Source organism: Cervus canadensis, chromosome 25 (genome assembly GCF_019320065.1).
Source record: "Cervus canadensis isolate Bull #8, Minnesota chromosome 25, ASM1932006v1, whole genome shotgun sequence".
NCBI classification, from domain to species: Eukaryota; Metazoa; Chordata; class Mammalia; order Artiodactyla; family Cervidae; genus Cervus; species Cervus canadensis.
In genome coordinates this window covers 21,253,439-21,276,304 of record NC_057410.1, presented here as the reverse complement: position 1 = coordinate 21,276,304, position 22,866 = coordinate 21,253,439, and the positions used below count along the sequence as shown (strand labels likewise).

The following is a 22,866-nucleotide window of genomic DNA, read 5'->3' as shown; positions in this document are numbered from 1 at the left end:
TCAGCATGGAGGTCTTTCAACTCCCTTGTTAAGTTTACACCTAGATTTTTCTTTTTGTGTGTATATGTATGTGTTTGGTGTGATTATAAATGAGATCTTTATTTTTAATTTCTGATACTTCATTGTAGGGCAAAGAAATGCTACAGGTTTCTATATATTAATTTTGTATCCTGCTACCTTGCTTAATTTATCAGTTCTAATCGTTTCCATGTGGCATATTTAGGCTTCTCTATAAAATATCATGGTATCTGCAAATAATGACAATTTTACCTCTCCCTTTTCAATTTGAATACTTTTATTTCTTTTGCTTGTCTGATTCCTGTGGCTAGGACTTCCAATACTATGTTGAATAGAAATGGTGAGGGTGGGTGTCTTTGCCTTATTCATGAATTTGGTAAAAAAGCTTTCAGATTTCACCTTAAGTATGATGTTGGCTGTGGGTCTGTAATAAATGGCTTTTATTATGTTGAGAAATGTTCCCTCTATACCCAACTTTGGTGAGAGATTTTTATCATGAATGGATGTTGAATTTTATTAAAAAATTTTGGCCTCTATTGAGATGCACATATGATTTTTGTCTTTTCTTTCGTTAATGTGGTATATCACATTGATTTGTGTATGCTGAACCATCCTTGCTAACCTGGAATGAATCCAACTTGATTATGGCGTATGATCGTTTTTTTGTTTTTTGTTTTTGTTGTTGTTGGATTTGGTTTGGCAATATTTTGTTGAGAATTTTTTCATCTATATTCAAAGGTATTTACCTGTAGTTTTCTTTTTTCATGGTATCTTTGTATGGTTTTGGTATAAGGGTGATGGTGGCTTCACAGATGAATTTGGGAGTACTCCCTTCTCTTTAACCTTCTGGAATAGTTTAAGAAGGACTAGTTTAAGTTCTTCTTTATATGTTTGGTAGAATTCCCCAGTGAAGCGTTCTGGTCTTGACTTTTGTTTGTAGGGAGCTTTATTATTATTATTATAGATTCTATTTCACTTTTAGTGATTTGTCTGCTCAAAATATCTTTTTTCTTGACTCAGTTTTGACAGGATATATATTTCTAGAAACTTATTCACTTCTTCTAGGTTGCCAATCTGTATACAGCATTTTCTTCCAATTTTTTTAATTTTGGTGGCATCAGCTGTCTTTTCCAGTGAGTGAGTTCTTCACATCAGGTGGACAAAGCATTAGAGCTTTGGTTTCAGCATCAGTCCTTTTAATGAATACTCAAGACTAATTTCCTTTCAGATTGACTGGTTTCATCTCCATGTAGTCCAAGGGACTCTCAAGAGCCTTCTCCAACACCATAGCTCAAAAGCATCAATTCTTTGACACTCAGACTTCTTTATGGTCCAACTCTCACATTCATACATGACTACTGGAAAAACCATAGCTTAGACTATACAGACCTTGTCAATAAAGTAATGTCTCTGCTTTTCAATATACTGTCTAGAATGGTCATAGCTTTTCTTCCAGGGAGCAAGTGTCTTTTAATTCATGGCTGCAGTCACAATCTGCAGTGATTTTGGAGTCCAAGAAAATAAAGTGTCGCTGTTTCCATTGTTTCCTCATCTATTTGCCATGAAGTGATGGGACTGGATGTCATGATCTTCATTTTCTGAATGTCGAGTATCAAGCCAGCTTTTTCACTCTCCTCTTTCACTTTCATCAAGAGGCTCTTTAGTTCCTCTCCACTTTCTGCCATAAGGGTGGTGTTATCTGCCTATCTGAGGTTATTGATACTTCTCCTGGCAATCTTGATTCCAGTTTGTGCTGGCATTTCACATGACGTACTCTGCATATAAGCTAAATAAGCAAGGTGACAATATACAGTCTCAACATAATCCTTCCCCAATTTGGAACCAGTCTGTTGTTCCATGTCTGGTTCTAATTTTCTGATTTTTTCTTTAATTTCACCACTGATCCACTGGTTTTACTGAATAATGCTGTTTAGTCCCAATGCATTTTGTTTTTTCTATTTTTCTTTCTGTGGTTGATTTCTAGTTCCATTCCACTGTGCTCAGAAATGATGTTTGAAATCATTTCTATCCCCTTAAATTTGTTGAGGCTTGTTGTGTGTCCTAATTTGCGGTCAATCCTCGAGAATGTTTCGGGCACACTTGAAAAGAATGTGTATTTGGTGTTTTTTGGATGTAGTGTCCTGTATATTAAGAAATTAAATTGTGTCATTTGATATCTCTGTTGACTTATTAATTTCGCCTGGTTGATCTGTCCATTGATGTCAGAGCAGTATTAAAGTCTCCAACTCTAACTGTATTTCTGTCAATTTCTCCCTCTATGTCTGTTAGTATTTGTTTTACATATTTAGGTGCTTCCATGTGCTCTGCTTAAGTCACTCAGTTGTACCCAACTCTTTGTGACCCCATGGACTATAGCCCATGAGGCTCCTCTGTCCATGGGGATTCTCCAGGCAAGAATACTGGAGTGGGTTGCCATCCCTCCTCCAGGGGATCTTCCCAACCCAGGGATTGAACCTATGTCTCCCACACTACAGGAAGATTCTTTACCATCTGAGCCACCACGGAACTCCAAGGATACTGGAGTGGGTAATCTATCCCTTTTCCAGGGGAACTTCCCAACCCAGGAATTGAACTGGGGTCTCCTGCAATGCATGCAGATTCTGCACCACCTGGGCTACCAGGGAAGCCCAGATGTTTCTAAGCTGGGTATACATATGTTAATCAGTGTAAAATTCTCTTCTTGTATTAACCCTTATCATTATATAGTGTCTTTTTTTTGTCTTTCTTTCTTAAATTATTTATTTTAATTAGAGGCTAATTACTTTACAATATTGTTATGGTTTTTGCCATACATTGACATGAATCAGTCACAGGTATACATGTGTCCCCCCATCCCTTTTTTGTCTTTCTTTATGGACTTTGTTTCGAAGCCTACTTTGTCTGATATGAGTATTGCTAACCCTATTTTCCTGCAGATTCTATTTGCATGAAATATCTTTTTCCATCCCCTGACTTTCAATCTATGTGTGTCTTTCAGCCTAAAATGAGTCCCTCACAGGCAGTATATTGTAGGTTCTTTTTTTTTTTTTTTAATCCAATATGTAACTCTATGTCTTTTGTTCAGAGCATTTCATCCAAAGACATTTGAAGTAATTCTTGATAAATAAATATTTATTGCCATTTTAAACCTTATTTTCTAGTTGACTTTGTAATTCTTCTTTGTTCATTTCATCTTTTTGTTTGTCCTTTTGTGATTTGATGGTTTCCTCCTGAATTATTCTTGAGTTCCTTTGTTATTTATTTTTGTGAATCTACTATATAATTTTGATTTGTGGTTACCCTGGTTTTTAAGTATGGTGATCTGTAACTATAATGACTGGCTTTAGACTATTAGTCATATAAGTTCAAACACATTCTAAAAGATTTTTTTTTACTCCCCTCCCTCCACATTTTGTGATTTTGAGGTCCTATTTGATATCTTCTTGTTTATCTTTTCTATTAATTGTAATTATAACTACTTTCACACACACAAAAAAATCTGATTTTTCTTTTTAATCTATGTACTGGCTTAGCTAAATGATCTTCAATCATTTTATATATTTGCCTTTCCTATTATGATTTTTCCCTTTCCTATAGATTCTTGTCTCTTTTCTATGCAGAAGATGCTACAGACATGGGTTTGATCCCTGGATAAGGAAGATCCTCTGGAGGAGAAAATGGCAACCAGCTTCAGTATTCTTGCCAGGAAAATCCCATGGACAGAGGAGCTTGACAGGCTATAGTCCATGGGGTTGCAAAGAATCAGACATGACTGAGCGACTGAGTACCTCCATCCCTGTGTAGGGTGTCCAATATTTTTGGTGCTGGGGCTACTTCTGGTATACATGCCTGCCACCTCTTTCCCCAGAGCGTGCTGGCATGATCCCCTTGCTAGGGGGTGTGACTGACATTCTGGTGTCCAGTTCCTGCTCTGGGTGTTGGGCGGTGCCTCCTCTTCGCTCCGTGGCTGTCACAGTCCTCTCAGTTGTGAGGTCTGCTCCACAGCTGTTGGAGCAGAAATCCTGAGGGTCAGGTTCAATAAAGCTCCACTGCCCTTAAATATATAATTTGCCCCTAAGGAGGTGAGCTCTGAAGCAAGTGAGACCCATGTGGTCACAGTGAACCTATGTGCTTCCCAAGCAGGTATCCAAGATTCTGCCTAAATTAGCCCAAGGTCAAATTCCCTTCTCTGGTATATTCATCCCAGACCTAGTGCTAAGCTGGTGGAGGGGCCAGAGCCTTGTGGCTCCAAAAACTAAGGTGACTGAACTGTGGCCTGGGACCTACGCTGCCTCTGTATCAGGTCTCTTCCTAGATCTGTCTACCCCAGATCCACCTCCAAGCTTTGGTGTGAGGTGGGTGAAACTACAACACTCCTACTGAGGAGGAAACTGCTGCATACTCCTGCCTGGGGCTGTCCACCGAGGACACGGGATTCTGTGATGCCATCAGCCACGTCACATGCACATGAACAAAGTCCACTGCTGTTCAAACATGCCCCCACTGTTGGACGGCTAATAAGCTCAGATGTCAGCCCTACCCCCACCCTGCACAAGCTTACAAAGCATAAACCACCAGAGCCGAGCCCTGCTCTGAGGTAGCTATCAATAACAGTAGAGGTCCACTGGTGGACCCACATCCTGTGCTACTCGCGCTAACAATGGACCACACTTTAAGTCCTCCAGGCTGTCACCATGAAGCTAGACCAAGTCTTCTCCCAGGGTCCCTTTGCTGGAGGTTTAGCACTTTAGCACATACTAGCTGCCCCCACCTGGCATGCATTTCAGGCTTGGAAATGCAGCGAGGTGGCAGTCATTGGTGGCAGTCCTGGACTCACTCTGCCCTGACTGCTAGCAAGCCAGCATGTGCACGTTCCTCAAGAGCAGAGTCCAGGCCCCTCCAGCTCCCTATCCATCCTGGCAGGCGTCCCAGCAGACACAGGAGTTTCACAAAGCAACCTGCCTGTGCAGACACTCTCTCCTTTATAGATCCCTGCCAGAGGAGCTGGCCTCATTATTTTCAGTCCTACTCAGTTCCATGGGGATCTTTCTTGCAGCTCTGGTCATTTAAGAGATCTTCCCCGAGTGTCTGGTTGGTTTTTTTGCGAGAATTATTCTATTTGTAGATATAATTTTTGATATGCTTATGTGAGGAGTGAGTTTTGTATCCTTCTATTCTGCCATCTTGATCTCCCCAGTAGTCTTTTAATCAGTTGAACAGACTTTGAAATACTAACCCAGAGATGCAAAAGGATTTAATTCAGCTATGCTAGTGGATGTGGTTACTCAGTTATATACACAACATGATAAAGGAAATTAAAAAAAAAATTTATAAAAGAGTATTATTTTCAATTTGTCTTAAGGTAACGCTAAGTGCTCCCTTTCACTGATGCTACACACACTTGTGTGTAGGGCTTCCCTTGTAGCTCAGTCATAAAGAATCTGCCTGCAATGCAGGAGACCCGGGTTTGATTCCTAGGTTGGGAAGATCCCCTGGAGAAGGAAATGGCCACCCATTCCAGTATTCTTGCCTGGAGATCCCATGGACAGAGGAGCCTGGTAGACTCCCAGTCCATGAGGTCGCAAGAGCCGGACACGACTTAGTGACTACACCACCACCAGCACACACACTTGTAAGCATGCTATTTGGAAGTCCCTAGATGTTGTAAACACGCTTTACCCTGAGCAACAGGTAAAATCACAGAAATCTTGCTTTCACTATTCTGTCATCAAAATCTCCTTGATAAACTCTCCCCCTCCCAACTCTCTCTCTTGCAAGGCAAGGGTGGGCAGTCTTTGTGTTTGAGATCCTGACCCACAGCAGAATGGGCGGTTGGAGAGGAAACAATACATTTGCTCTCAGAAGCTACTTTCAAAAGGAGTAGATTATTTTTAACAACTCATGAGGGCTAATTGGCAAATAAAGAGTTAGAGAACTTCAATTCACAAAATATTATCCTCAGACTGTCAGCTCTAGAAAGACAAGGCCCCTGCCTTTCCGGTCCTTTCGTTAACTTGCTGGCGTGTGAAGAAGAAGACACTACTGGGCATGCACTTCTTCATCCTATGCCAGCAAATTACCAAAAGGGCAAGAAAGACATAGATCTTGTCCTTCTAGAGCTGACAGTCTGAGGGGAACAGTAAGAAGAGTGCTGTTAAATATAAAGGATGGACATCTTACCCAGGCTGGATGGGAGAGTGGGAGGAGCCATTAAAGGCCTCTTGGAGGCAGGATCATTACCTAAAGGATGAGGAGGCATCAATAAATACAACAAACAAACATACCTGGGCCAGGCTAGGCAGCAGACAAACCAGTCAAAGGCATCAGACCTGAATTCCAGACCTGCTTGCACTGGGACAACTGAGATCTGACCTTGAGCAAGCCATCTGACCTTTCCAGTTCTCCTTTTCCTTATCTATGATATGGAATAGCTAGGTTGTATCAGTTGACCTTAACCCTTGCTGTGCATCAGAAATTGTCTGGGAGCTTTCTAAAAATCCTGGATCCCCTGCAAAATGTGGTTTTAATTGGTGGGACAGCAGGGTTTTTTTGCAATATCTTTCCAGGTGATCCTTACCTGCAGTCCAGGCTGAGAACCACTGGGTGAGATGAACCCTCAAGCCTGCGGTTCTCAACCCTTATTGCACCGTCACATCCTTCCAGTGTAGCCTGCATTCCCAGAAACTAAGCAAGACTCTCTGGGGTGGGACGCCGGCACCAGTATTTTTGAAGGTTTCCAGGCTGATTCCCTGGTGCAGCCCAGGTTGAGAACCACTGTTCTAGGCCCTCTCGTGACTTCAGTTTCCGATATGGCCAATGAAAGATGGGAAAGGGAAGGAAAGAAAAGTCCACTTCTCCCATAAGAATGAGAATTTTTGTGTCAAATTAAAAGAAGAACTGAGTGCCAAAAGCTACCAATAGATTTTATACAGAGTTGTACCACACAGTAAGGTTGATTTTGGATATGTGTATAATTCATGTTGATGCATGACAGGTAGAAAATGTCCATTCCAAAATGTTCTTAGTTCTAAATTCAAAATTCCATGAACTGCATCTATAAAGTGACTCCAGAGTGTGTTCTCTGCAATACTCTGAATCTGATTTGCAAGGCTGACTGTAATATGAACATTACATTCCCTGCCCCCAAGGTTACTTAAATCCACTTATTAGGCAATGCTGAACTAAACAAACAGTAATTAGAAACACTCCAGACTACCTTTTAAATCTGTTGCTAAATTATATTTTGCCTGCACCAAGCTCATACACACAGCATGTCCACAAGCGTCATGAAACCAAAGTCTCAGAAATATTTACATTAATAAGAGCATAAGCTACCTCTGGGCCCTCACATGGAATTCTTCAGGGATGTAAGGGCTGCTTCAGATGAAGGCTGTTCATTACTGTTATTTCCCACATCTGGGTAAATAAAGCACTGCCCACATGTGGTTAGAAATCCCAGGAGAAAAATGAATTCTCTGGAGGTCTGGAAATGAAGAACACCTCTGATAGACTGCCTCATTTCCTGAAATGAGTCAGAAATGAAAGTAATTCTTCAGAAAAGAACATCTGCACGGTGGCACAGCTTATAAAATAACACCAGATGATACCTGTGGCTAAGAGGCTGGGTCTGGGGACAAAGAGAGGGCCTAGAGAACAGGGCTGGGGCCCCTGCTCTGCACTTATCTTGGAGCTGCTGCTGTTAGCTTGGAGGGTCTGCAAATCCAATGAGCGGCTGGGCATCCTGGTCTCAGCTGTAAATCTTGATTAGCAGTGAGACTGTTCGCATTCCATTAGAAAACGGGCCCCTCTCCAAAGGGTCGGAGCAGCCAGAAAGGATTCATGTGTCATTGTGGACACGGAAACAGCAATTCTTGCAAGAAAAATGGTTTTGCTTAACTAGAAATAGCCTATGGCTGTTGAAATGGGAGAGCCTTTCCCCTTGAGGAGGAAGGACCACTGTACAGAGATGACCTCAGGGTGCCCAGGGAGGGTCCTCCCTTCACATTATGCAGGAAGAAGAGGTCCTAGCATTCGGGAAGGGACTGGAGGGTGAGAAAGACAAGCACCTTTCACAACAATCCCAGTAAGAACCAAGAAACAGGAAGGTGATAAACACAGGCTGTTGTCACCAAAATTGGGTGCCAATTATTTTTATTAGGTGACCTGTTACTATTCTTTCCATGATGGGTATTTAAAAGAACTCCATTGTTTATAAAGGCAGGGGGTGGGGGTGGATGAGGAGGTTGGAAACTACCTGAGTGTCTATTAATAAATGACTAGTTAAATTAAAATTTGGTACACACACAATAGAATATTGGATAGCCATTTAAAAGAAGGCTAATTCAGAGCATGTGCAGACATAATATGTACTCTGGAAGATACATTAGGGCCCGAGAAAAAAATGCTCCTGGATTCCGTAAACATGTATTTGTGTAAATGTATTTAAAGAAGCCGCCTTAGAGTAGGAGGAGGGGGCTAGGAGGGTGTCACTCCTCCTTTTACACCCTCAGTATAGTCTGAGTTATCTTTTCATGTACCTACCACCCCACTGCTTTTAAATAACAGGCATTAACTAGGAAGGCTATTTTTGGTTTTCTCTTTGTATTAGTCTCTCTCTATGTAATTTAAAACAAATGAATGCTATTTTAAATAGATATCATGGGCTGAACTGTGTCTTCTCAAAATTTATCTGTAGAAGCCCTAACTCCCAATACCTCAGAATGTGACTCTATTTGGAAACAGGCCTCTAAAGAGATGATGAAGTTAAAATGATGATGAAGTTAAAATAACAGTCCAATCTGATCAGTGTCCTTAAAAAAAGAGAAAATATGGACACGGAAAGACCTTGGGGATGTTCACACACAGAGGAAGGACCATGTGAGGACACAGTGAGACGATGAGGTCTGCAGGCCAAGGAGAGAGGCCCCAGAAGAAGCCAAATCTGCTGACACCCTGACCCTGGACTTCATGGGCTACAGAACTCTGAGAAAATAAATGCTAGTGTTCGGCCCTCCCAGCCTGGTATTTTGTATGGAAGTACTAGGACACTAACACAGTACAAGTAGACCTTATTTTATTGCACTTCATTTACTGCACTTGCAGATACTGCCTTTTTTCTTTTTTTTAAACAAATTGAAGGTCTGGGGGAATCCTGAAGCGAGCAAGTCTACTGGCACCATTTCTCCAAAACAGCACTTGGTACCTTCATGTCTCTGTGTCACATTTTGCTAATTCTCACAACATTTCTAACTTTTTCACTGTTGCTGTATTTGTTACAGCAATCTGGGATCAGAGATCTTTGACATTATTATTGTAATTGTTTTGGGACGCCATGAACTGCACCCACATAAGACAACAAAGAATACATATTGTGTATGTTCTGACTGCTCCACTGACCAGCTGTTCCCCATCCTGCTCCTTTGCCCTGGGTCTCCCCATTCCCTGAGATACCTACCACAATATTGAAACTAGGCTAATTAATAACCCTACAAGAGCCTCTTAAAGTGTTCAAGTGAAAGGAAGAGTCAAGGGATGTGGCAAACTCCATGGCTGTATTATTTTCAGAAACTGCCACAGAAACCACCACCCTGGTCAGTCAGCAACCATCAACATTAAGGCAAGACCTTCCATCAGCAAAAAGATGCTAACTTTCTGATAATGAAAATCAGATGATTTTCTGACTTTCAGGTAATGGCTAGTATTTCTCAGCAATAAAATAGTTTTAAATGAAGTTATGCACAATGTTTATATGACATAATGCTATTACATACTTAATAGACTACAGAATAGTGTAAACGTTTATATGCAGTGGAAAAATCAAAAAATTTTTGACTTTGCTTTATCACAGTATTCACTTTATTGTGATGTTAGCTTTGTTGCACTCTTTGCTTCATCATGGTGGTCTGGAATCGAGCCCAAAATATCTCCCAGGAATGCCTATATATACACAAATAGATGGATGCAATTCAGGCTAATATAACATGGAGAGAGGTACCCACAAGTCTTCAGTGGTCAAAACCCCACCATGTCTGCAATAATATAGATGGCCTCAAATGACATGTGAAGAAATTGGGGCTCATTGTGCTTCTGACTAAATCAGGGTGACCCCATTTAGTGACTTGAGCCAGGACTAGAACAGGTTTCCCACCTCAGTCAGGACTAGGTCCATTTATGTCACTTATCTTTTATGATATTTTTAACAAATCCCATAACTCAAAGTTCAAGATATTTTTTTAGTGTCTTTTAAAGGCTTAGCTTATATTCAAAAGGCTTTCTTCTTGTGCCGATAACTAATGAAGAAGGTGTAAACATAATCCGTTCAGTTCAGTTCAGTTCAGTCACTCAGTCATGTCCGACTCTCTGCGACCCCATGAATAGCAGCACACCAGGCCTCCCTGTCCATCACCAACTTCCAGAGTTTACTCAAATTCATGCCCATGGAGTCGGTGAAACCATCCAGCCATCTCATCCTCTGTCGCCCCCATCTCCTCCTGCCCCCAATCCCTCCCAGCATCAGGGTCTTTTCCAATGAGTCAGCTCTTCGCATGAGGTGGCCAAAGTATTGGAGTTTCAGCTTCCGCATCAGTCCTTCCAATGAACACCCAGGACTGATCTCTTTTAGGATGGACTGGTTGGATCTCCTTGCTGTCCAAGGGACTCTCAAGAGTCTTCTCCAACACCACAGTTCAAAAGCATCAATTCTTCTGCACTCAGCTTTCTTCATAGTCCAACTCTCACATCCATACATGACCAGTGGAAAAACCATAGCCTTGACTAGATGGACCTTTGTTGGCAAAGTAATGTCTCTGCTTTTTAATAAGCTATCTAGGTTGATCATAACTTTCCTTCCAAGGAGTAAGCGTCTTTTAATTTCATGACTGCAGTCACCATCCGCAGTGATTTTGGAGCCCAAAAAAATGAAGTCTGACACTGTTTCCACTGTCTCCCCATCTATTTGCCATGAAGTGGTGGGACCAGATGCCATGATCTTAGTTTTCTGAATGTTAAGCTTTAAGCCAACTTTTTCACTCTCCTCTTTCACTTTCATTAAGAGGCTTTTTAGTTCATCTTCACTCTCCGCCATAAGGGTGGTGTCATCTGCATATTTAAGGTTATTGCTATTTCTACCAGCAATCTTCATTCCAGCTTGTGCTTCTTCCAGCCCAGCGTTTCTCATGATGTACCCTGCATATAAGTTAAATAAGCAGGGTGACAATATACATTCTTGACGTACTCCTTTTCCTATTTGGAACCAGTCTGTTGTTCCATATCCAGTTCTAACTATTGCTTCCTGACCTGCATACAGGTTTCTCAAGAGGCAGGTCAGGTGGTCTGGTATTCCCATCTCTTGAAGAATTTTCCACAGTTTATTGTGATCCACACAGTCGAAGGCTTTGGCGTAGTCAATAAAGCAGAAATAGATGTTTTTCTGGAACTCTCTTGCTTTTTCGATGATCCAGTGGATATTGGCAATTTGATCTCTGGTTCCTCGGCCTTTTCTAAAACCAGCTGGAAGTTCTCAGTTCACGTATTGCTGAAGCCTGGCTTGGAGAATTTTGAGCATTACTAGCGTGTGAGATGAGTGCAATTGTGTGGTAGTTTGGGCATTCTTTGGCATTGCCTTTCTTAGGGATTGGAATGAACACTGCCCTTTTCCAGTCCTGTGGCCACTGCTGAGTTTTCCAAATATGCTGGCATATTGAGTACAGCACTTTCACAGCATCATCTTTGAGGATTTGAAATAGCTCAACTGGAATTCCATCACCTCCACTAGCTTTGTTCGTAGTGATGCTTTCTAAGGCCCACTTGACTTCACATTCCAGGATATCTATACTATTAATCAGTTTAAAAAATAAAAGATTTGGGAGGAGCTAAGATGGCAGAGGAATAGGACGGGGAGACCACTTTCTCCCCTACAAATTCATTGAAAGAACATTTGAACGCTCAGCAAACTTCACAAAACAACTTCTGATCGCTAGCAGAGGACATCAGGCACCCAGAAAAGCAGCCCATCATCTTCAAAAGGAGGTAGGACAAAATATAAAAGATAAGAGCTAGGGACAGAGACCCGTCCTGGGCAGGGAGTCATAATAGAGGAGGTTTCCAAACACCAGAAGACCCTCGCACTACCGGGTCTGGGGGAAGTTTTCGAATCTCGGAGGGCAACCTAACTGGGAGGAAAAATAAATAAAACCAACAGATTACATGCCTAAAAGCAATTCCCAGCAGAAAAGTACCCCAGACGCCCAGATCCGCCACCAGCAAGTGGGGGCAAGCCGGAGAGGAGCCTGAGGCATTGCTTAGACCAGGCCTGAACGCCCTGAGGGCAATTGGAGGGAGCTAAGGTGAGATAACAACTTCAACAGTGGGATAGCAAGAGAGAGAGAGAGAAAATTAACAGGCTGAACACACTGCGGGCCTGTTCGCAGAACAAAGGAAGAACTGAGCGATCCCAGAGAAGAGCTAGTGGACCGGCCCATTCCCCGCGGGAGGCAGGAGGCAGCGGGGAAGGGAAAGGGGCAAACTTGGTCCCAGAGACGGCACCCCTACCAAACTGCAGACAGGCCTCCAGTTTCTAACCAAAGACTTCCTGAGATTCTGGATGGCTGACATCCGCAGGGAGGGTCGCGGCTAGAGACCAGCTCCCCAGAATAGACACAAGGTGCACGCACCCGACTGGTGCGCCAGGAAACTGAGGCTGGGACCGCGGAGGGGAGAAGGCGCACCACACCCGGAGAGAGTGCGGCCGTCAAGCTCCTGGCGGCCTGAACTGCTCCGGCGGGGAAGGCACAAAATGCAGGCGCAACCGAGTCTGCGCTTTTGTGTAGTACCCGAAAACTGGAACTGCACACAATGCAGGGCCCGCTCCATATAGAGCAGCCTGGAATCTGAGCAGTGTAGACAGGGAGAGCACACACCCGTGAGCGGGGCAAACCCAGTGTGGCCGGAACACTGTGAGTGCTCCCCACACACGCCAGTGACATTTGTCTGCAGCGCCCCTCCCTCCCCGCAGCGCGAATGAACGAGGGAACCTAAACAGGAGACCACCTCCACCCGCCTGTGTCAGGGCGGAAATCAGACACTGAAGAGACCGGCAAACAGAAGCCAAATAAACAAAGGGAACCGCTTCAGAAGTGACCAGTGCAACAGATCAAAATACCTGTAGTTAACACAGACTACACTGGAAGGGGCCTATAGATATGGAGAAGTGTAAGCTGGAACAAGGAGCTATCTGAAACTGAACCGAACCCACAATGACCACAACAGCTCCAGAGAAATTCCTAAATATATTTTTACTTTTTTTCTTTTTTTAATTAAAAAATTTTTTCTTTTTTCTTTATATTTTCTTTTAAAATTCCCTATTACTCCTCTATTACTCCTTAACTTTCATTTATTTTTATTTTTTAATTAAAAAAATTTTTTTTATTTTTTTCTCTTATTTTCTTTTAAAATCCTCTATTACTCCTCTATTACTCCTTAATTTTCATTTTCGTTTCACTATAACCTTGCCAAAAAAAAAAAAAAAGAGAGAGGCCCTATTTTTAAACCAACCTTCATATATATTTCTTAAACTTTTTGTGTTTTTGTTTTTAATATTGTATTTTTAAGAGTCTAATCTCTACTCTAGATTTTTAATCTTTGTTTTTCAGTATTTGATATCAATTTTGGACATTTAAGAATCCAATGTTCAGTACCCATTTTTACTCAGGAGTGTGTTGATTACTCTCTCCCACTTTCGACTCTCTGTTTCCTCCCTCAGATCACCTCTATTTCCTCCCTTCCCCTTCTCTTCCCAATCCAATTCTGTGAATCTCTGTGGGTGTCTGGGCTACGGAGAACACATAGGGAACAGACAACTGCGTAGATCTGTCTCTCTCCTCTTGAGTCCCCCTTTTTCTCCTCCTGCTCATCTCTATCTCCCTTCTCCCTCTCCTCTTCTTCATGTAACTCTGTGAACCTCTCTGGGTGTCCCTCAGTGTGGAGAATCTTTTCACCATTAACCTAAAAGTTTTATTATCAGTGCTGTATAGTTGGAGAAGTCTTGAGGCTACTGGAAGAATAAGATTGAAATCAAGAGGCAGGAGACTTAAACTCCAAACCTGAGAACACTAGAAAACTCCTGACTACAGGAAACATTAAGTAATAAGAGATCATCCAAAAGCCTCTATAACTACACTGAAACCACCCACCACCCAAGAGCCAATAAGTTCCAGGGCAAGACATACCACGCAGATTCTCCAGCAACACAGGGACATAGCCCTGAGCGTTAACATACAGGCTGCCCAAAGTCACACCTAACACATAGACCCATCTCAAAACTCACTACTGGACACTCCATTGCACTCCAGAGAGAAGAAATCCAGTTCCATGCACCAGAACACCGACACAAGCTTCCCTAACCAGGAAACCTTGACAAGCCAATCATTCAACCCCACCCACTGGGTAAAACCTCCACAATAAAAAGGAACCACAGACCACCAGAATACAGAAAGGCCACTCCAGACACAGCAATCTAAACAAGATGAAAAGGCAGAGAAATACCCAGCAGGTAAAGGAACACAAAAAATGCCCACCAAGTCAAACAAAAGAGGAGGAGATAGGGAATCTACCTGAAAAAGAATTTAGAATAATGATAATAAAAATGATCCAAAATCTTGAAAACAAAATGGAGTTACAGATAAATAGCCTGGAGACAAAGATTGAGAAGATGCAAGAAATGTTTAATAAGGACCTAGAAGAAATAAAGAGTCAATTTAAAATGAATAACGCAATAAATGAGATAAAAAATACTCTGGAGGGAACCAAGAGTAGAATAATGGAGACAGAAGATAGGATAAGTGAGGTAGAAGATAGGATAAGTGAGGTAGAAAATAAAATGGTGGAAATAAATGAAGCAAAGAGGAGAAAAGAAAAAAGAATCAAAAGAAATGAGGACAACCTCAGGGACCTCTGGGACAATGTGAAACGCCCCAACATTCGAATCATGGGAGTCCTAGAACAAGAAGACAAAAAGAAAGGCCATGAGAAAATACTCGAGGAGATAATAGCTGAAAACTTCCCTAAAATGGGGAAGGAAATAGTCACACAGGTCCAAGAAACCCGGAGAGTCCCAAACAGGATAAACCCAAGGCGAAACACCCCAAGACACATATTAATCAAATTAACAAAGATCAAACACAAAGAACAAATATTAAAAGCAGCAAGGGAGAAACAACAAATAACACACAAAGGGATTCCCAAAAGGATAACAGCTGATCTATCAATAGAAACCCTTCAGGCCAGAAGGGAATGGCAGGAAATACTTCAAGTTATGAAAGAGAATAACCTACAATCTAGACTACTGTACCCAGCAAGGATCTCATTCAGATATGAAGGAGAATCAAAAGCTTTACAGACAAGCAAAAGCTGAGAGAATTCAGCACCACCAAACCAGCTCTTCAACAAATGCTAAAGGATCTTCTCTAGACAGGAAACACAGAAAGGTTGTATAAACGTGAACCCAAAACAACAAAGTAAATGGCAATGGGACCATACCTATCAATAATTACCTTAAATGTAAATGGGTTGAATGCCCCAACGAAAAGACAAAGACTGGCTGAATGGATACAAAAGCAAGACCCTTATATATGCTGTCTACAAGAGACCCACCTCAAAACAAGGGACACATACAGACTGAAAGTGAAGGGCTGGAAAAAATATTTCACGCAAACGGAGACCAAAAGAAAGCAGGAGTCGCAACACTCATATCAGATAAAATAGACTTTAAAATAAAGGCTGTGAAAAGAGACGAAGAAGGACACTATATAATGATCAAAGGATCAATCCAAGAAGAAGATATAACAATTATAAATATATATGCACCCAACATAGGAGCACCGCAATATGTAAGGCAAATGCTAACGAGTATGAAAGAGGAAATTAACAGTAACACAATAATAGTGGGAGACTTTAATACCCCACTCACACCTATGGATAGATTAACTACACAGAAAATTAACAAGGAAACACAAACCTTAAATGACAAAATGGACCAGGTAGACCTAATTGATATCTATAGGACATTTCACCCCAAAACAATTTCACCTTTTTCTCAAGTGCACACAGAACCTGCTCCAGAATAGATCACATCCTGGGCCATAAATCTAGCCTTGGGAAATTCAAAAAAATTGAAATCATTCCAGTCATCTTTTCTGACCACAGTGCAGTAAGATTAGATCTCAATTACAGGAAAAAAATTGTTAAAAATTCAAATATATGGAGGCTAAATAACACGCTTCTGAATAACCAACAAATCATAGAAGAAATCAAAAAAGAAATCAAAATATGTATAGAAATGAATGAAAATGAAAACACAACAACCCAAAACCTATGGGACACTGTAAAAGCAGTGCTAAGGGGAAGGTTCATAGCATTACAGGCTTACATCAAGAAACAAGCAAAAAGTCAAATAAATAACCTAACTCTACACTTAAAGCAACTAGAGAAGGAAGAAATGAAGAACCCCAGGGTTAAAGGAAGGAAAGAAATCTTAAAAATCAGGGCAGAAATAAATGCAAAAGAAACTAAAGAGACCATAGCAAAAATCAACAAAGCTAAAAGCTGGTTTTTTGAAAAAATAAACAAAATTGACAAACCATTAGCAAGACTCATTAAGAAGCAAAGAGAGAAGAACCAAATCAACAAAATTAGAAATGAAAATGGAGAGATCACAACAGACAACACTGAAATACAAAGGATCATAAGAGACTACTATCAGCAGCTCTATGCCAATAAAATGGACAACTTGGAAGAAATGGACAAATTCTTAGAAAAGTATAACTTTCCAAAACTGAACCAGAAAGAAATAGAAGATCTTAACAGACCCATCACAAGCAAGGAAATCGAAACTGTAATCAGAAATCTTTCAGGAAACAAAAGCCCAGAACCAGATGGCTTCACAGCTGAATTCTACCAGAAATTTAGAGAAGAGCTAACACCTATCTTACTCAAACTCTTCCAGAAAATTGCAGAAGGTAAACTTCCAAACTCATTCTATGAGGCCACCATCACCCTAATTCCAAAATCAGAGAAAGATGCCACAAAAAAAGAAAACTACAGGCCAATAATCACTGATGAACATAGATGCAAAAATCCTTAGCAAAATTCTAGCAAACAGAATCCAACAACATATTAAAAAAAATCATACATCATGACCAAGTGGGCTTTATCCCAGGAATGCAAGGATTCTTTAATATCCACAAATCAATCAATGTAATACACCACATTAACAAATTGAAAGATAAAAACCATATGATTATCTCAATAGATGCAGAGAAAGCCTTTGACAAAATTCAACACTCATTTATGATTAAAACTCTCCAGAAAGCAGGAATAGAAGGAAAACATACCTCAACATCAATAAAAAGCTATATATGACAACTCACAGCAAGCATACTCAATGGTGAAAATTGAAAAGCATTTCCCCTGAAATCAGGACAGAAGTGGTGCCCACTCTCACCACTACTAATTCAACATAATGTTGGAAGTTTTGGCCACAGCCAATTAGCGCAGAAAAAAGAAATAAAAGGAATCCAGATAGAAATAAGAAGTGAAAGTCTCTGTGTTTGCAGGTGAGATAATCCTCTACATAGAAAACCCTAAAGACTCTACCAGAAACTTACTAGAGCTATCAACGAATATAGTAAAGTTGCAGGATATAAAATTAACACACAGAAATCCCTTGCATTCCCATACACTAACAATGAGAAAACAGAAAGAGAAATTAAGGAAACAATACCATTCACCATTGCAACAAAAAAGAATAAAATACTTAGGAGTATATCTACCTAAAGAAACAAAAGACCTATACATAGAAAACTATAAAACACTGATGGATGAAATCAAAGAGGACACAAACAGATGGGAGAAATATACCGTGCTCATGGATTGGAAGAATCAATACTATCAAAATGACTATACTACCCAAAGCAATCTATAGATTCAATGCAATCCCTATCAAGCTACCAACGGTATTCTTCACAGAACTAGAACAAATAATTTCCCAATTTGTATGGAAATACAAAAAACCTCGAATAGCCAAAGCAATCCTGAGAAAGAAGAACGGAACTGGAGGAATCAACCTGCCTGACTTCAGGCTCTATGACAAAGCCACAGTCATCAAGACAGTATGGTACTGGCACAAAGACAGAAACATAGATCAATGGAACAGAATAGAAAGCCCAGAGCTAAGTCCACTTACCTGTGGACACCTTATCTTCAACAAAGGAGGCAAGGATATACAATGGAAAAAAGACAACCTCTTTAACAAGTGGTGCTGGGAAAACTGGTCAACCACTTGTAAAAGAGTGGAACTAGAACACTTTCTAACACCATACACAAAAATAAACTCAAAATGGATTAAAGATCTAAATGTAAGACCAGAAACTATAAAACTCCTAGAGGAGAACATAGGCAAAACACTCTCCGACATAAATCACAGCAAGATCCTCTATGACCCACCTCCCAGAATATTGGAAATAAAAGCAAAAATAAACAAATGGGACCTAATGAAACTTAAAAGCTTTTGCACTACAATGGAAACTATAAGTAAGGTGAAAAGACAGCCCTCAGATTGGGAGAAAATAATAGCAAATGAAAAAACAGACAAAGGATTAATCTCAAAAATATACAAGCAACTCCTGCAGCTTCAATGCAAGAAAAAATAAGTCACGCTATCAAAAAATGGCCAAGAAATAAACAGACATTTCTCAAAGAAGACATACAGATGGCTAACAAACACATGAAAAGATGCAAGCATCACTCATTATCAGAGAAATGCAAATCAAAACCACAATGAGTACATTACACACCAGTCAGGATGGCTGTTATCCAAAAGTCTACAAGCCATAAATTGCTGGAGAGGGTGTGGAGAAAAGGGAACCCTCTGTACACTGTTGGGGGGAATGCAAACTAGTACAGCCACTATGGAGAACAGTGTGGAGATTTCTTAAAAAACTGGAAATAGAACTGCCATATGACCAGCAATCCCACTTCGGGCATACACACTGAGGAAAACCAGATCTGAAAGGACACGTGCACCCCAATGCATCGCAGCACTGTTTATAATAGCTAGACAAGGAAGCAACCTAGTGCCCATCAGCAGATGATGGATAAGGAAGCTGTGTACCATATACACCATGGAATATTGCTCAGCCATTAAAAAGAATTCATTTGAATCAGTTCTAATGAGATGGATGAAACTGGAGCCCATTATACAGAGTGAAGTAAGCCAGAAAGATAAAGAACATTACAGTATACTAACACATATATATGGAATTTAAAAAGATGGTAACAATAACCCTATATGCAAAACAGAAAAAGAGACACAGATGTACAGAACAGACTTTTGGACTCTGTGGGAGAAGGTAAGGGTGGGATGTTTTGAGAGAACAGCATTGAAACATGTATATTATCAAGGGTGAAACAGATCACCAGCCCAGGCTGGATGCATGAGACAAGTGCTCGGGGCTGGTGCACTGGGAAGACCCAGAGGGATGGGGTGGGAAGGGAGGTGAGAGGGGGGATTGGGATGGGGAATACATGTAAATCCATGGCTGATTCATGTCAATGTATAGCAAAGACCACTACAATGTTGTAAAGTAATTAGCCTCCAACTAATAAAGGGAAAAAAAAAATAAATAAAAGATTTGGTATCTGGGTTTCTAAAAAAAAGTCCAGAGAAACAGCCATATGACATATTTATGCGCCCATCTATTTTTTTATATTTTAATACATGTGGTCTCAGGTCACAATGCAATATATTTTATTAAAAGAATGATTTAGTCCAAGGCTAAAATTTATGAAATTTCATGTATTTTTATAAATTAATCCATCCTTCCTTTAAAAAGTAGAGTTTAGTAATCAAAGGCAAACTGAAACAGACTCTATTATAGATTCCATAACCCAGAAGTAGGCTGAGATTCAGGCACATAAAAAGAAGATTAAAACCTGAAGCCAGATATCTGGTACAGTCAGTGTAGGTCACGTTCAGAGGAAGGCACACTCACTGTTGCTTTGACTGGCTAGGGAAAGTTTCACCAAGGGCAAGAGGTGGAAACCAGTTTTGTATTAGACATGTAGAGGCTAAGGAGAGGTAATGTGTCCAGGTCTGCCTGGGAACTGAGTATAAAATTTTGAAAGAAGAACTGTATATCTAAGATCCTAACAGAGTGCTTGGCCCATAGGTGTTTGCCTGTGCTGGGGCAGTGGGGAAAAGACACAGTATGCTCACTCTGGGGTCTGTGGGGTAGGTCCTGTAAGGAGGTTGTGGGATACAAAGGAAAAGAAGTTGGGGCCACCCTGTAGGCTGATTAAAGTCTGGGGAGGCTTTAAAGGTGTTTCTACAAGAGAATATTAAAGAACAGAGATGAAACCAGCACTGACGTGCAGACTGGACAGAGGTGGTAGGGAAATGGCAAGAACCAATCAATCAATGGGTTACTCAAAGGACATTAATCAGGTGACCTCTGGGAGAAGTCTCGGCTTCCTAATCTATAAAATGGACATCACACTACCCTATCTCCATACTTATGCCTGTGAACACTAAAGTGGGCACAGCACAATGGCCTGACAGTAAGCACTTAAGAAAATGTAATTGCTATTATCATCATGAGTATTCCAGGCTGGAAGCTAGACAAAGAAATGAGTGAGAGAAAAGTGTGAGGTGCAGAAGCAGGGTATGTCTCCTTGGATTCTCAAGTCCCTTAAAGAGAGGATGGATATGGCTGTTTTGGAAGTGGAGTGTACAGTATTCATTCCTTATTTTTCCAGAACTTAATATATCAAATACAGGAGACCTAAGACAGGAAAATCAGATGTCTGAAATCATCTTTAAAAATCAAGATACTCCAAAATCAATTTTTAAGTTGGTTTTGTATAAACTATACAGGTTAAGGCTAATCAGTTTTCAAACACTAAATTAACAGACTCAGCTATAAATCCAGAATAACTATTTTCATAATGAAAATGCCAATGCTTTTTTAATTAAGGATGGAATAGACAACATAAAAGACTTCAGGTAAATGAGGAATTGTTCCTTTATCTCATAAATGAAAAGACCTGATAACTAAACTACTTTGAGATACTGATTACCAGAAATTGTTTAGAATCTAAACTACAGAATTTTCCAGCTGCATAATAATCACCTCATATTGGGGCTAACAGCCTCAGACCAAATTTGGTGCTCTGGCTTTTTAAGATCATTTTCTGGACCACAGCTCTATAGTCCATGGGGTCGCAAAGAGTCGGACATGACTGAGCGACCTTCACTTTCACAGCTCTATATTTAAGAGTCATTAGGTAGATGAAGTTCTACTGAAGATAGTAGAATTTAGTCCAACACAACACCATGTTAACTTTTTTTTGGTCAAGTTGACCTTAAAAGGAAGAATTACTACACATAAAAAAAGTATACCCACATTTACATAAATATGCTTGCCTGGTGGCTCAGACAACGGTAAAGAATCTGCCTGCAATGCAGGAGATCCAGGTTCTATCCCTGGGTTAGGAAGATCCCCTGCAGAAGGGCATGGTAATCCAAAGAAGTATTCTTGTCTGCAGAATTTCATGAATAGAGGAGTCTGGTGGGCTACAGTCCATGGGGTCACAAAGATTCTGACACAACTGAGTGACTGACACACACACAAATACATGTATATTCACAGTAAAAGGTTTACCAACTAACCTTTATGTATCAGATGAAATTAATACATCAGAGAATGTATTAATCTGTGCTAATATTAGTATTATCAACATACATGATTTAAAAACTGCTTATTCTTTGGCCCTGAACCAGATTTCCACATTCGCTATCTCACTGGAAGCTATGTTACTTCCTAAAATTAATTTTAAAAAGAGAACTAACAACAACAACAAAAAAACCAACAAAATTACCCAAAGGGACTAACACAACGGGAGTAAGGAAAAAAATAAAGCATAACTGATTAGTTTTGCCAGAGCCAAGAGAAACTTTCCAATAAACAAGGCCAAAATGAAGAGAGAGTTAGCAGCCAAAGAAATTAGTCAACCAAAGGAATGGAAACGCACCAGCATCACGTGACGACTCAAGACAGATATTAGCCAGCACATGTATACATTCAATGAGTTTCCCTGGGGACTCCGAGTTAAAGAATCCACGTGCCAAGCAGGAGATATGGGTCCCACCCCAGGGTCAGGAAGATCCCCTAGAGAAGAAAATGACTACCACTCCAGTATTCTTGCCTGGGAAATCCCATGGACAGAGGAGCCTGGTGGGCTACAGCCATAGGGTTGCAAAAGAGTTGGACACAACTTAGTAATTAAACAACAACATATATATTCAATACTAAAAATGAGTAAAATCTTGGAAGAAAACAGCAGAGAACAAAATCAGGAATTTAGGAGTGGGAAGGAGAAAGGGTTCTTATAAAGAGAAAAACAAAGGCTTAGACAACATGGTCAGGTAATGAGGTGACCAGCAGATAAATCAAGAGAAATGAGTTGAATTTCTCTTCTTTGTCCACCCAACCGATCTCCTTTAGAATGTGTAACTTCTCTAAACCCTTGACTCTTCATCTGTTGTCTGAACAGGGCAATACTGCACCATATCCAAAAGTCTCTTGCAGTTTGGATAATAGACCAGACGTTTTCTGTCCAGATGATAAACAAATGCTTTTTTTTTTTAATAGGCTATTTTTATTGCACAGTGGGTTTCAAGTGCACTCGTCTAGTAGAGTTTCACAGAAGAGAGCCAAGCTTGTCAACATATACACAGAGCACAGCCCTGAAGCCTGAGCCAAACCAAAGCCTCTGAAATGAGTACAAACAGCCAGA

At 40.6% G+C, this 22,866-nt stretch overlaps 1 protein-coding gene across 2 annotated transcripts in view; it reads right to left on the bottom strand.

Annotated features, from left to right (window-relative positions):
• The window catches only part of ANO6 (anoctamin 6), a 238,900-nt gene that overhangs the window by 162,593 nt on the left and 53,441 nt on the right, over window positions 1–22,866 (bottom strand). Inside the window, exon 2 of one of the 2 annotated variants that reach the window (XM_043446905.1) lies at window positions 6,199–6,258. The exons of the other annotated variant lie outside the window; for it this stretch is intronic. Within the exon in view, the coding sequence (XP_043302840.1) occupies window positions 6,199–6,258 (60 nt within the window). The remainder of the gene's footprint in view (window positions 1–6,198; window positions 6,259–22,866) is intronic. 2 annotated transcript variants of the gene reach the window in all.